Consider the following 14,279-nt stretch of genomic DNA (forward strand, 5'->3'; position numbering starts at 1 on the left):
ACTCTGGTGACAGCACACACACAGCCTCGGTTGAGGATCTCAGAATCTCATTCATATCATCGTCCTCCTTTCTCCTCTCTCATTCTTATGCGATCGACTATCAACCTATATCGGATCTCATGTCGTCAGTCCTAGCTGAGTAATAGTAGTATCAGTGTCGTGAGAAGTAAGAGACGTGAGTGATACCAATGAGACATCCGTCACAGATTTCATACACCCAATTGTGACGAAAACGACTGTCAACCTATTACGATGCTTAATCATATGAATCCAACGGCTATTAACTATCATTGTCTCTACCCAGCCTACCTTCTCCGACCATCAATCTATCCACAATGTCCACTTCATCTGTCAAGGCTCCCTCTCTAAACTCCAAGAATGGATCCCTTCCTTCAGTTCCGCAATCTTCATCATCAACTAAGTCTCGAGTATCGAACAGTACCTCAAATACCCCCTCACCCAGACCACAGTTACTGCTCAACGGAGTATCTCCACAAGATGTCATTGCAGAGAGTCCCGTCAGTGCGGAGAATCCAGACGAACAAGCACAAATGATTCGCTCCACTTCCAAACATAGCATCAGCCCCCTCACCAAATCGACACGAAGCTATTCTGGTAACCGATCGGTGATTGATCCTTTGGACGACCCTTTCGCCCATTCCATCCAGAGGTTAGAGAAGGCTGTGGATAGATTTGAAATGGTAGGATCGGGAATGGAATTCGTCGGAAATGTCTTATCTGCCATACCTTTGCTACAGACAGGAGGAGCTATCATGATGTGTCTACGTCAAATGTTAGATGCTGCCAAGAAGGTGATGGAAAACAAGTTGGATGCTTTGGGTCTGGTAAGTGAGAGATGATCAGTCAACAGCAGAATGATATACAGCTAAGCGTTCACTCCGCGGCTATCACAACAGGTCAGTGACTCCATTACTATCGTCGAAGCTGTACAGGGAAGGATCAGATCGAGTACCACCCCTCTATCAGAGGATGTTCAGTACGGGGTAGAAGCTTTGTTTGTGTGAGTGGGAAGCCCTTGAACTGATGTCAATACCTATTTTTGGGCATGTCGACTGATTATTTGTTCGGTATTGTGTAGAAAATTGACAAGTAATACTGAACTCCTCCAGAACTTTGTCGGACGATCCAAGTTCAAATTATTTTTATATGCGAGTAAGATGCAGCGGCAAATCGATGATGCGAGAAACGATACCTTGATGTACATCGCTCGATTTACGGTGAGTAAGACCTTTCGAGATGTATACAGCTCGGATCAGGTCTAATCCGAGCATACACGTTACAGCTGGAATCTATTGTTTCATTTGATCAACTTCAACAAGAAGCTCAAGTTCAAAGAGAACAAGATAGGCAAGACTTTGCGAAGAGGTTGGAACAGTTTATCCGAAACCCTGAGTCTGCGCGTCATCTCATCGCGAGTGAGTGGAATGTCTGCTTTTACGACCTGCTTCTTGCTCATGAGATTTGTCTTACAGATGAGGAAGTACCGGAGATCCTTGTAACTCTCCAACGAGAGGTGGAAAGACAGTATCATAATCGTTATCGCTCTCCAGGCTCATCCTCACCGTCTTCGGCAGCTGTACAATTCCCTACCCCTCACCCTTACTACCCGCCACCTCCTCCCACTACAGCTCCACAGACTCGATATGGCGGATCTGAGGCGGTACAGTCCTCCGAGGTTCAAGCATTTTCCGTGGATAATGATGATCTAGCACTGACGAGACAAGCGACATGGGAAGATTCAGAGCCAGTCATTACCCGCCATGGTAGAAGGGCTTGGCAGGTGACAACTGATGAAACCGATATCGAAACCTCGAAAGGCATGTTCTGTCAAAGCTTCCTCAAAGTGAGTCCTGGCTGAAGGGGAGGAAAAATACTGTCTCTAACTTCGACTGTCATAGTACCTTCGAAGTGAGAGTCAAAAAAGTGTAGAAGATCTACCAGTTGTGAGTTACAATGACATAAATTATCATGTCCAAGTCCACATGCTGACTGGGTGACTGGGTACCAGTGGACTATAACTGAGTATGAAGTATATCGAGAACAACGAGAGTGGTGAGTGCTCCATGTCTTCGTGCTTCTGCAAAGGTGATCCTGATCCCTTTGCTTCCAGTACAAGCAACTTCGCCAAGGTCTGGAAGGGTAGATGGCATGATCAAGAAGTCGCGATCAAGGATCTTGATCCACTAACCGATAAACATGTAAATGAATCTGCTTCTTGCCACTATTTTGTGCTGAGTCTGCCATGTTTAGCTCTTCCTCGCGGAGGTGAACATATGGTGTCGCCTCGATAGCGAATTCGTATTACCATTCTTTGGAGCCTCAAGCGCGGTTGGTCCTCCACCTTGGTTTCTGGTCAGTCCATGGAGTAAGCCTTTTACGATATATCGTACTTATGCAGAGCGATCTTACCGAAATGAATGATGTTTCTTAGTGAAAAACGGTCGAATAACCGATTACATCCGTTCAGATGCAGGAAGCAAAGTCGATCGAATCGCTCTGATCCATCGAGTCGCTCAGGGAATGGAATATCTACATTCTCGAGATGTGGTTCATGGCGATCTGAAAGGTCAAAATATCTTAATTGATGATGAAGGTAGACCTAGGCTATGTGATTTCGGTCTATCACAAATCAAGATCGATATCACCAGCAAATCTGCTAACCCCACGGAAGGGGAGAGTAACGCCGGAACACTTAGATTTCTTCCACCGGAGAGATTGAAATCATCACCTATGACGAAGGAATGTGATGTCTACTCGTTCGCTATGACTATCTATCAAGTGAGCTGGATCTCAGATTTGAACAGTGCCGGGTAACTGATGTAGACTTGTAGATCTATTCAGGTGAAATTCCTTTTGCTGCTTTGGACGCTTACAATGCCAAAATGAGCATCTTGGGTGAGTGTATGCTGATATATCAAGGAAGATGCTGACCTAGCTGTCCCGTTTCCAGAGGGTGTACGACCACCTCAAATCTCTGATATTCCAGATCAATTGTACGGACTCATGACTCGTTGCTGGGCGGCAGATCCCCGCATTCGTCCAAGTTTCGAAGAAATCACTGCAGAGCTGCAGGGGATGTATAACCACGCAGATTCTCCAGCTCAATCCTACCGGTCTGTCCCAACCTTGCTGGACTTGTCCGGCGATAGGCTTGAACCCCCTCAACCAACTTCCAATCTCGCAATTCCAATGGAAAGACTGAGTGAGTTCTCTGTTGAATAGTCGAATCAATTTTCTATGCTGATCAATGCGGAATGTCAATCATAGATATAGGCAAGACCAGAACCGAAGCTGAATCGACCTTGACCGCTCAATTATCAGTTCCTACCGAATTAGATGAACACGAGTGAGTATTTTCCATTGAGGTGAGGATCCCAACTGACCGCCACCATGGGATGTATACTCATTGACAGCTCGAGAGATCCTGTCTTTTCAGATGACGAATCGGACCGTATCTCTGTGGCTAGTGATGCAGCGAGTGCGATTTATCTGCCCGATCAGACGGATCGAGAAGCGCCTACGGAGCTAGAACTGGAAAGACGTTACCGAAAGTACTTCAATTATCACGACTACTCTGATCACTTCAATCTACCTCAATGGAACCCCACCATCGTCGCATTGGGCGATATTGGATTCATGAAAGACGGTCGATTCGTCTATCTCGATAATGCGATAGGAAGCAAGATCACACCTGGACAAGGTTTACTCTTCTCAACTGCTGCACCTCTAAATGTTATTGCAGTAAGCGAAACTGCCATCTATCCCAAGCTTGTGAGCGATATGGCAAAGGACTTCGGGGTTAGAATCGTTTCAGCATTCCGTACGAAGAAGACCAGGTTCACGTGAGTCGTCTATACTTTCGGTATCCATCCTCGATTCCAATTACAGCATATTGACCTTCCCTCCCATCCCTGTAGTAAGGCTGTCAGACGACAAACATCGGTACCAATGTATCCAGGTAGAAAAGCTGTCAGACTGATAGTGGCCGATGGGAAGATGCAAATGATACGAGATTACTCCAAACTCAAAGCTTACCTAATGGAAAATATCGATGGTATCCTCAAAATAGCGGAAGAACAGGGATATGGACTGATGCAGAAAACGGACATTGTTCTTGTAAGGTCTTATCAGTCTTTGGCACGGTCCTCATCATGCTGATAATCGTGCTTGAATGTAGGTAGTGGGAGTCTTGATTGCCAATAATTACGCAATGGCTGTATCCGATTTCGCTCCAGGAGCAAGCCTGAAGTTCAACGTTTTATCACCCACTCGCAAGTCCGATAAAGAACCTTGGGGTTTCTGGACGCTGGCTCGAGATCAAGGAGACGATGCATCTTCCTACCGTCTGGAAACCAGCTCAGGCTCAAGCTCAAACCCAAGTCCGGCACCTTCACAATCACACGTCCCGCCTTCTCCGCCAGGATTACCCATTATTAATAGACGGTTGCCTGATGTCGACGATGGGCCACTCCAGTACTCCGTCAAGACGAGTAAACCTAATGGTCCAAAGAAGTGAGTCTCTCCTGGATGTCTACTCGGTGAGAGCTGACTATCTCTGCTATGGCAGTGCTGTACACCTATCAGTATTGAGATTCCCTCCTACTGGTGGCGATCCTACCTTCTTCCGTGATTTGGCTTGAAAATCATCCTCGTTGTTGTGCAAAGATGCACCATAGCCTTGAGGAGATCGGGGCGGGGATAGAAGGTGACTGTCCGTGGATGATATTTAGACATCATGCTGCACCCTACCAAAAATCGTATCATGAAACATCAGAATCCATATACAGTATTTGTGTATTGCTATTGCTTGTATGAAATAAGAATTCTTAAAGAAATGATCGATAGTTTCTTGGATACTGTATTTGATCTATAACCGAAACCATGAGATCTTCGTTACGGACACAGCTTCTCAGCTACACACAGCTCCACTTGAGAATTATCAGTAGCACACATACGAACCGCTGACTGCCTCTTTGAGATACCGATCTATTGAAAGTACAAAAAATCTCCACACATACAAGCTGCAATGCGGATCATGGGGTCGCCACAAGCATAGCCTCGACGTTTCCACGCACAAACACAAACACATATTTCGCACTCACCATCACAAGGGCTACCAGGAGTAGACCATCGACCCAGACCTTCTTTCTCTTCTTCCTCATCATTTGTGATCTGAACCTTATCAGCTTTTCCACATTGACACGTATCAATCACGAATGCTGACAGAATTAGAGGGCTCCATACACTTGATTATGGCACAAACGACCACGATCATGCCTGGATTGCGAAATCAAATCAGGTATGATACCGCCATTCAACCTCAAGTGCGAGCCTCATCAGCTCTAAACGCACCAACATCGAACAGCTTGTCAAGCCCTCATCACGGTGGCTCCGATGTTGATGATGACGCTGAATCAAGTCCTTCAGCAACCCCCTTCCTCAGACAGAAGGCTAAACAAACCCTCGAACAAGCGATAAGATGAGCCGGTATGACATCAGTAAATACGTTGTTCATCACAACGCCGGTGATAAGAACTGATAGTGGTCTGTATCTCTCCAGTGAACCCGTTACGGCTACAACCGTCAACAAATTGGCCTCCGCCATATCTGAACCTTCTTATACCGATTACTATCAGAAAGAGGTGGCCAATTTGGAGAAAATGATCAAGCCCTTAGACAAATTCGAAATCGTGACTGGTTTAGTAGGGGATATAGCACGTACAGTAGAATTGATCGCTCCGGCAGGTGCAGTTCTGGGGATGATCTCGAAATTCTTCGGATATGTGAAATCTATTAAGACTATCAAGTTGGAAGCTTTGGGATTGGTCAGTGATGCTTATATCAATTGGCGATTTCTGTGTGACAATCCACTGATGCAGAGCGATTGTCAGGTAAGATCATCTGTCGAGACAACCATTTCCATTCAGGACTGTCTTGTCACCATCGAATTCAAAGTACCTTTGGCAATGGTAAAATCTATCAACAAGTTTTACAAGTAAGTGGAAACATGTTTCTCCTCTTGAGGTCCCATACCATCCCCTTACTTCCATGTAAAAGGATCTCCGAAGAATGTACCACCACGATGAGCGGTTTAGTCGAGAGAACCAGCCTTTTCAAAGAAATACTTCACCGCAATAAGTATAGAGACATGGTGAAATATATGCAAGCCAAATTAGGGGATGCCAAATCTGACTTTATCGTACGTAACTCCACTTGCTTTCTTCGTCTACAGTATTCATACCTTGGCTAAGTCCTGTCCCTACAGCAATGTGGCATTCTCATCAACTGTTCATACAGTTACAAGCAATCGTCGATCTTCAACGATAACAATTTAGGTGTGACCGCGCAATCAGATGACTTCATCTTGACGAACGCTCTTGTGAATGCTCTGCAGCTCAACAATGACAATTTGAGTGACTATCTAGGCATCAGTAAGTCATCCTCCATCAGTCTTGAGAGGATGAATAGCTCATTTACCGTAGACCAGTTGACGATACAAGAGATGATCTCCCTTCGGGCAATCCTTCAAGCTCGACGCACTTCCGCAGGGACAAGCTCATTGACAACTCGCCCGACAAGTCCTGCCGATCAACGTTCAACTGCCAGCCCTCGCACGGGTTCAACCCAACAATCTGCAACTCATCAAATTTATATGGTGTTGGGAATCAGGTACGATAAAGCTGATTCGCCTGGTCTCAACGGTAACGTCACCGAGGACGGTGCTGAAGAAAACAGCAGCCCTCCTAGAGGATATGCCAAGTATGCGGAAGGGCCAGCGAGCCACGGCTATAAGGTACCTCTCGATTCAGCTGGGGATTTGTATAACTTGAGAAATCAGTTGTTCGACAGGGTTATCGAGGTAACCATGATTCTCGCAGTGGAATGGAAAAGGCAGTGCAATTTACATCTTTCCGTGTTTGCATATCCTCTCGCAAAGAATTTCCACAGATTCCACAGAATTGGAAACGACGTCCAGAGTGAGTGAGTTTTGTACAATAGAAGTCGGTTGCTGACATGATGCTAGGAGGGGGGAATCGATGAGATCGGGTTGATCAAAGAACGCCTTCTGGGGTATGTCACAAATTCTCCCGGGATACGAGCCAGCATTTGATCATCCATTTTAGTAGCTCACACGCTGAGAAAAGATCAACATCTGAAGTCTGGAAAGGGTCATACCTGGGTAAAGCAGTTCGTATCAAGAGATTAGACTGGCTTGATCATGTTCCCGGAGCCACTACAGAAACCTTGTCGTCCGTCCGGCAAGTCTATTTGAAGCAAATACAACTTTTGAAGACCATGACATCAAGCCCTTTCATAATGCGCTTCGTCGGAGCTATAGGTCCCACGGAAGGTTCCAGTCAATGGAGCATTGTTAGCGAGTATAGTAAGTCCTTTTGTGTCCAACCAAAAATCTCACGTTAATTGACTGCTTGGTGTTCTCACAGTGCCACATGGTGATGTTCTCGCCTACCTCGGTTCCGAAGCTGGCCGACAGGCAGATCGTGTAGTCCTGGCCTATCAAGTAGCTCAAGGCTTGGAGCATTTACATAACCAGCAAATCATTCATGCCAACCTTACCCCCTCAACGTCTTGATAGGTCATGGTGGTCAAGCGGTCCTGGCTGATTTTGGCTACATTTCTGAGCTTGAATCATTTACACCCGATAGGCTTACAACCCAAAAGAACGCGCCTTTCATAGCACCTGAAGTGGTAGCAGGTGGGTCTGCTACTGAATTAAGCGACGTTTTCGCTTTCGGGAAGACTGCTTTCCAGGTGAATAACATGATCACAAAGGCTGAAATATCCATCCTGATGTCCTGATGCTTTACTTGACAGATCTTGACAGGAGTGGCTCCCTCCAAGCCCCATGTCTGGCCGCAGAGGGGTCCTTACAGATGTGAGCGTATGCAGTATGCTTAATTCCGCTGAAAAAGTGCTGATTCATCGACATTGACTATAGATAATCGATCCTGGGCGTCTCACAACACCGTCACTATATACGAGTTTCTCAGTCGATGTTTCGCCGAAAAGCCTCAACATCGTTTTGCCATTAGACAAATCTTGGGTATCATGGAGAAGATCGGAATGACCCGCATGAGTGATACCAAGGACTTCACTCCGTACAGCATGAAGATCCGTCTGAAATGGTGGGAAACAACTGTAGCTGTGCACGGCGCGAAGACTCTTCCTGGTCTCTCAGACGCTCAACGACATGCACTGTCTAGCAAGATAGACACTTTAAAATCTGAATTCAAAGATCCAAACAATCAAGAGCTCGACTCCAATTATTCGAACGCAGAGCCTTCTTATGTCAATCATGGATTGTTCAAGAGAATGCCCGAAGTCTTATTGACGAGTTTGCCTGCCTTTCGGGCAAATTGTTACACATCGTACTTTCTGGTAAGAGCGATTCACCTTTAGTCTTCCTCAACACTGATGATCTCCCGTTCTCAGGTTGACGATACCGTCGAGTTGTATACTCTTTTACAATACGTGGGAAACCAAATGTCTACTGACTCTCCCGCGGACTGGCTGCTTGCTTACGAAGTTGCCTCAAGGTGAGTTTTCTGTACTCTTATAGCGAAACATTACACCAATATCGGTTTGAGGTATCAGGGCTGAGTGATAGTATAATCGACTTATAGACGACTAGTGGACAACATCGAGATTCTGAGGACAGTCTCAGCCTGCGATACTTATGTACAGCTCATATTCTGGGAAATTCTTCATGAAGTCATGTGGGCTTCGCGCATTCTTACCTGCCAGCGTCTTGTGGAGCTTCGAAATCGCGTAAGTGGACAATACCTCTCTGGATACCGTATCTTGTGATCTTTCTGAAATCCTCCTCTCTTACCTCAGTGGACCTGAAAAGCTGATCTTGCGGTGGACGATAATATAGACAGGTGGTGGTTTTCAGAGCTCCAACGACCAGTCCAGGAAGTTCTGGGACTCTTTATGCACTTTGACAGCAGATAGGAAATTGTGCGACTCGATACTTGTGGCACAACTGCTTCGACGAGGTAAAGACGCTGGATCGTGTGAGCTACTTCTTGGGGGTTAGTTTTCACAATTTCATGTCGCTTTCCAACCTTAATACACTGAACCAATCCTGTATGACACCGTAGGACGCTTTCCAAAAGATAACCTCCATCTTCTCGGTTGTGTGCTGAGCTGTGAAGAGTTCAAGTCGGAAGACCCGAAACCTACCGGATTCCAAGGTCGACTGGAGGATTATCCCAAATGGTCTTCTCCCATTCTTACGATGCTAGGTGATTTGGACGCTAGAGCATCGCATGGTGAAAGATTGGTTCTGTCTGAATCGACAGCGATGGAAAGAGAAGAACCGTTACTACCTAAGCAAGAAAGAGAGATCCTCGCACTTGTACGAGGAGACGATTTCATGACTTATCACGAGAGTTTACAGGATGCTTGGGACCTTTGTTCAGCACATATCATTGAGGTGAGTCAATATTTCAACGTGAAAAGGCTCAGAATGAGACACGGGCACTCATTCGTTCAACAGTATGAATCTGGATTTGGGGGATCCCAATTTCCCAGCCTCGATAAACAAGCTCTTGAATCGACGACCATACTCAATGAGGATGACCAAGAAGCTACGGGATTACCGAGTAATATCCCAGACAAGGCTCCAGCCAAGGTCAGTCACGATGTAGGTGGTGGGTCAAGAGCTGATATGTTGGAGACGTGGAATAGATCCCGATAGATCCAGGCTTTAGGTTCCGCACAACGAAGGATCAGTCTCTCGAATCCCGTCGGCCTCAAGGTCTCTCTCCTGGGGAAACAGCTCTGGATGAGGACCTATGCGAGACCGACGAGGCAAAGCAGAAGGCAAAGGCTATTCAAGAGATGTGGGGGACTTTATGGCAAGAACAAGAACCGTCTACTCGACCTGAAACATCATCCACAGCACCAACGGCATGGCAATCAGCAGTACCAATGGCATCGCGCATCGCCGCTTCCCCCGACGATACGAAGGATGATGCACAGTCTGGCGTACCACTTTTTTGGTATACTCCGTCTGCGCGGTGGGTTAATTAGGGGAATCGAAGAATCACCTCACCATTTGAAATTCTGGGCAGGGTTTTGTACACTTTGGGCCACGGAAGATGGATTGTCTTTTATATCCTATCCCTCTTGTTAAATCATCTTCATGATTAGTGTGATCATAAGTATCAATTTATCATTGTCATCATTCAAGTCTATACGCATGTAAGATGTATTATATCGTACGAGCATGACAGGTCACAGTCACACAGTCTACAGAGAACAAAGAGCCCAGGCGAAGCAGTGTAAGAACTTTTTACGTACATACCGAAGTACAATGAACGAACACCGAATCTTGATCCCATATGAACTCCTCCTCTGAGCTAGCATTACCCACAATTTGTTCCTCCTTGGATATTCTAAACAATGACAATCCATTCTAGTAATTTTCATCATCCGACTCTTCTTCCGATTCATCATCTATTATATCCTGGACAGGCTGTATGGATAGAGGAATAGGAGCAGAGGATGGAGGCATTTCATCTTTGATCCCATTTTTAGACTCATTCTCGTTCTTGAATATCACATCGTCCGGATTGCGCAGATGATCCACCAATATTTTGTTCATCCTACGATAGTACGATGAGCAACAAATCTCATTTTAGTAATAAAAGGGGGACTCACGTGAACATATGTAATCTATCTGTATGAAATACTTTCTTCAATTTCTCATCGCACAATATATATCTCTTATCTGATTGATCTTGAAAACCATTTTCTTTAACGTATGCCCATATTTGCTTGACGACTTGGGGACGGGATAATCTAGGTGCGGAGACCAAGTCTGCGAGTGCGTCACTGAGGAAGGTGTAAGCACGAACCTTTCCACAGAGTAATATGAATGTTCAACTCATGTACTGACGAGTACAGTAGTTTGAGAGAAGACAAGGTAACATGGGCCACAGTCAACTCACCTCAAGATCATCTCCTTGTTAAACGGATTATTCGGATTCGGCTCCGTTTTCCTTTTCTTCTTTTTCCCCTCCCCACCATCTTCATCTCCACTATCCGCGTCGGCTCTACTCAACCTCTTCTTGGTAGCTTTCTTCTTCTTCTTCGCTGGAGCAGTCGCATTGGCCCGTCGGGGCCTAGACGAACTAGCTTGATCGTTATATTCAAGTTGTAATCTCCTTGCCATCTGTTCGTCGGTCTCAGGGTCCACCTCTTCATTTATTGCCGGTTTCACTTCACGTTTGACATGCAGTGATTGAGGTTGTGAAGAGCCTGGTTCAGCTTTGGGACGTAAAGGCTCATCGGGGGAGGAAGGTGGGGAAGGTGTTGCGGCAGAAGTAAGTTGGTCGTATATTGTACTGATCTACTTATCAGTTGCCAGACATCAGTCTATTTCATCTGTAGAAGTTTGTATGTTCGCACTCACCTCCTCATCAATCGCCCCTCTGGATGCTTTGATGGTAACCTCATCTTCCCCTCCTGAAACAAGTCGTTTTCGTACTGCTTTTGCCGAGCTGGAACGGATACGTCCATTAGTATTGAGTCAATGGCCACAGAAGAGGATAGCCAAAGCTTACACGGTAGACAGGTCACTACCTTCTAAGATCGCTCTGATCTTGGGTATCAACCCTTGTACGTACTGCGGTATAAGTGAGCTGTTAGCTTCGAGGCAAAGCCAAGACCATTACAAAAGTAGAGGGAAGTACCTGGTCGCTCATTCTGATTGATTATGTTCGGTAGCCCGTTGATCTCTTCAACTTCGAATTGTTCAATGGTGCAACTATTCCGACCGGTCGAATCCTTCTACACGACTGCGTTGTGAATTGTTATAGAGTGATGCTAGCGATAGTGAAGGTTGTTGATTGGGTTCGGAAACAACGAGTTGAACATTACACACCACCCACGAAAGTGGAAATGATCGCATCGCATGTCTCGGCGATCACCGCCAAAGATACATGCACCAAAACAAGCTTAATTGCGACTGCTCAATTCAGGTGAAAGAGACAACTATGGATGTTGGGCAATGCGACAATGAAACGTGGCAGGTGCAGTGCATTATATGTGGATCAATAGCGCAGAGCACGGACGGATACATATATGATCAAGGGAGGAATGTACTGAGCGAATAAAGCGAGAAGAAAAGCCCTTTCTATAGGAAGAACGTTCTCCTTGACACCTCCATCTTGGGCTAAGTAAGAGCAAATAAGCAGATAATAGCCGTCAGCAATCGATGGACACTTCAGCTATTATGAATCTACTCACCTTCCATTTCCATTCGTATTCACCCGTTTCAGCCAAACCAGGCACCTTGATGACCGTATCTTTAGGTTGTTTCTTTTGTTTGTCGGGCATACCCATCTCAGCCATAGCCTCGTCCTCATCTTTCTTCTCCCTCTGCGCCAACTCAGCTTCGTCAACACCTTCCTCGTCTGACGATAGGTCAACATCTTCCTCGTCATCATTCTCACCGGCCGGGGCTCTTCCGTCTGGGGCCGTGACTGATGGTAGACCTTTTCGCAACCATCGAAGTTTTAGTGTGAATCGAGGACCTATCTCTTGTAATTTAGCTGATGTTGGTGAGGTGAACATGTACCTATATACAGTTTTGTCAGCATTCTATCAGCAGGAATTAGAGCATCACGAAGATAGAAGATGACTCGACTGACCTGTGACGCCTGAAAAACAAGAAATCTCGCTGATTATGCAGCGTCACCACTTGCCTCCCTCTAAATTGGGGTTGGGGAGGGAACAGGGAACCGAATAATCGACCAACACTGTGACCGAGTAAGGTGGTAAAGTTGTTGAGGATAAGTTCGGCTGCAGACGGCGATAAAGATTTGGCTCAGCTACCTTTTGCGATACAAGACGATAAGAATAGATCGCTTACGAGAATGAGGAGAAGGACGAGCGTGACCCTACGCATGCAGGATAAGTATTCATTGACAACCAGATTTTAAGATCGATTATCATAACTTACATATATCTGAGCACTTGGAATAACACTGCTAAGTTTGAAGTAGGCTGTCGGACCAGCAGGCAGATTTATGAGGGTAATAGCATCTACCGCAAATGTCCGTCAGTTGTTGAGCCTTGCTGGGACATCCTCATAGAAATATCGTGTGAGACGATAGAAGACTTAAATCTTGTGTATGTCACTTACTAGGCGCCTTGTGATCCTCATTGACAACGATCAAAGCTCCATATCCCCTTTTGCCAGCCCATCTTGCCACTCTACCAATCTCATACCCTCTCCCTCTAGGTCTTTTGAAGAATTCACCACCTGGGAAAACGTTCTTGAGATCATCACAGAAGTTATAAGTTAATTTACATGGTGAAGCGGATGTCGTTATCAGGATTTTTGGAGGTGGCATGGGTTGCTCTGGAAGTATCTCTTGCTGCTGTTCTTGTTCTTGTTCTTCCTCGTCTACTTCCTCGTCTTCATCGCCTTCTTCCTCTTCGTCATCCGCTTGAGCAGTACGCTGTTTCGACGGTCCAGCTTCTGGCATCTCCTCAATTTCATCTTCATCTTCATCCTCGTCATCACTTTCTTCATCGTCTTCTTCGGGTTCTTCACCGTTGATCATCCTACTTGCCCTCGCAGCCTTCTCTTCCAGATCCCTCATTGTAGCTGGATCAGCGGTGAGATAAGAGGTAGCGTCAAATTGACGGCTATTGTCCAATGTCCTAGGTATGTTCTTCGCTAATCGCTCAGCCTTGAGTGCAGCTCCATTTTCTTTGTTCTTCTCTGCCTTCTTGATCTGCAAAACCAGGTAGTATTTAGCTTGCCACTTTGTACAGGTTAATCAAGCAAAAGCATTGACTCACCTCCATACGCCTAGCCAGCTTGGCTTGCTCCTTCTCTCTCTTGGCTTTCCGATGTTCGTCTGACCGCTTAAAAGCATTCTTAATCTTCTTGTCTCGTACCATCTTGTTCGTTGTATGTTCTTTGCGTTACTGTATGCTGTATATATGGATGATCTGTATGTGATCACTTCGAATGTTGAATGCTGGATAGGATGACTTTGATTTTGATCTTGAAATATTTATTTTACCAGGCTGAAGGTGGAGGTGTTGACTGTGCTAAAGTGGAGGTGTCATTTACATTCCGCACGCGCCCCCTGGCTGATGAAAAAGATCAAATATCATCATAACAACAACAACAACAACAACATTAAATGGTCATCAGTCGCGTCAACCACAAAATCAGAATTACATCTTCATCACTCATCACTGTCTCACTC

The 14,279-nt window shown here is 45.7% G+C and overlaps 4 protein-coding genes across 4 annotated transcripts; 2 read left to right on the forward strand and 2 right to left on the reverse strand.

Moving 5' to 3' along the window:
* Positions 1-335: 335 nt before the first annotated feature.
* I203_100498 (uncharacterized protein) lies at positions 336-4,661 on the forward strand (the record flags this gene model as incomplete). Its single annotated transcript, XM_019150326.1, has 17 exons — positions 336-845; positions 918-1,021; positions 1,100-1,238; positions 1,304-1,436; positions 1,494-1,864; positions 1,920-1,964; positions 2,030-2,073; positions 2,132-2,219; positions 2,272-2,386; positions 2,453-2,799; positions 2,853-2,916; positions 2,972-3,223; positions 3,289-3,367; positions 3,435-3,863; positions 3,939-4,137; positions 4,199-4,533; positions 4,589-4,661. 17 exons carry the CDS (start codon positions 336-338, stop codon positions 4,659-4,661), a joined length of 3,327 nt encoding a protein of 1,108 aa, XP_019000292.1.
* An 849-nt stretch (positions 4,662-5,510) lies between these two features.
* Positions 5,511-10,080, forward strand: I203_100499 (uncharacterized protein; the record flags this gene model as incomplete). Its single annotated transcript, XM_065516665.1, has 18 exons — positions 5,511-5,846; positions 5,913-6,016; positions 6,079-6,220; positions 6,287-6,452; positions 6,504-6,814; positions 6,900-6,998; positions 7,046-7,092; positions 7,149-7,405; positions 7,467-7,608; positions 7,689-7,794; positions 7,858-7,918; positions 7,982-8,421; positions 8,476-8,579; positions 8,667-8,811; positions 8,921-9,077; positions 9,147-9,481; positions 9,545-9,679; positions 9,736-10,080. 18 exons carry the CDS (start codon positions 5,511-5,513, stop codon positions 10,078-10,080), a joined length of 3,432 nt encoding a protein of 1,143 aa, XP_065373483.1.
* Positions 10,081-10,465: 385 nt separating this feature from the next.
* On the reverse strand, positions 10,466-11,756 carry I203_100500 (uncharacterized protein; the record flags this gene model as incomplete). The annotated part of the gene is made up of 6 exons (XM_019150328.1): positions 10,466-10,655; positions 10,711-10,884; positions 11,001-11,401; positions 11,465-11,552; positions 11,616-11,677; positions 11,745-11,756. The coding sequence occupies 6 exons, from the start codon at positions 11,754-11,756 to the stop codon at positions 10,466-10,468; spliced, it is 927 nt and encodes a 308-aa protein (XP_019000294.1).
* A 431-nt stretch (positions 11,757-12,187) lies between these two features.
* On the reverse strand, positions 12,188-13,965 carry I203_100501 (uncharacterized protein; the record flags this gene model as incomplete). Its single annotated transcript, XM_019150329.1, has 7 exons — positions 12,188-12,226; positions 12,301-12,631; positions 12,705-12,855; positions 12,926-12,953; positions 13,016-13,098; positions 13,199-13,796; positions 13,864-13,965. 7 exons carry the CDS (start codon positions 13,963-13,965, stop codon positions 12,188-12,190), a joined length of 1,332 nt encoding a protein of 443 aa, XP_019000295.1.
* Between the last annotated feature and the right edge of the window lie 314 nt (positions 13,966-14,279).

The sequence above is a fragment of the Kwoniella mangroviensis genome, assembly GCF_000507465.2.
Source record: "Kwoniella mangroviensis CBS 8507 chromosome 1 map unlocalized Ctg01, whole genome shotgun sequence".
Taxonomy (NCBI): domain Eukaryota; kingdom Fungi; phylum Basidiomycota; class Tremellomycetes; order Tremellales; family Cryptococcaceae; genus Kwoniella; species Kwoniella mangrovensis.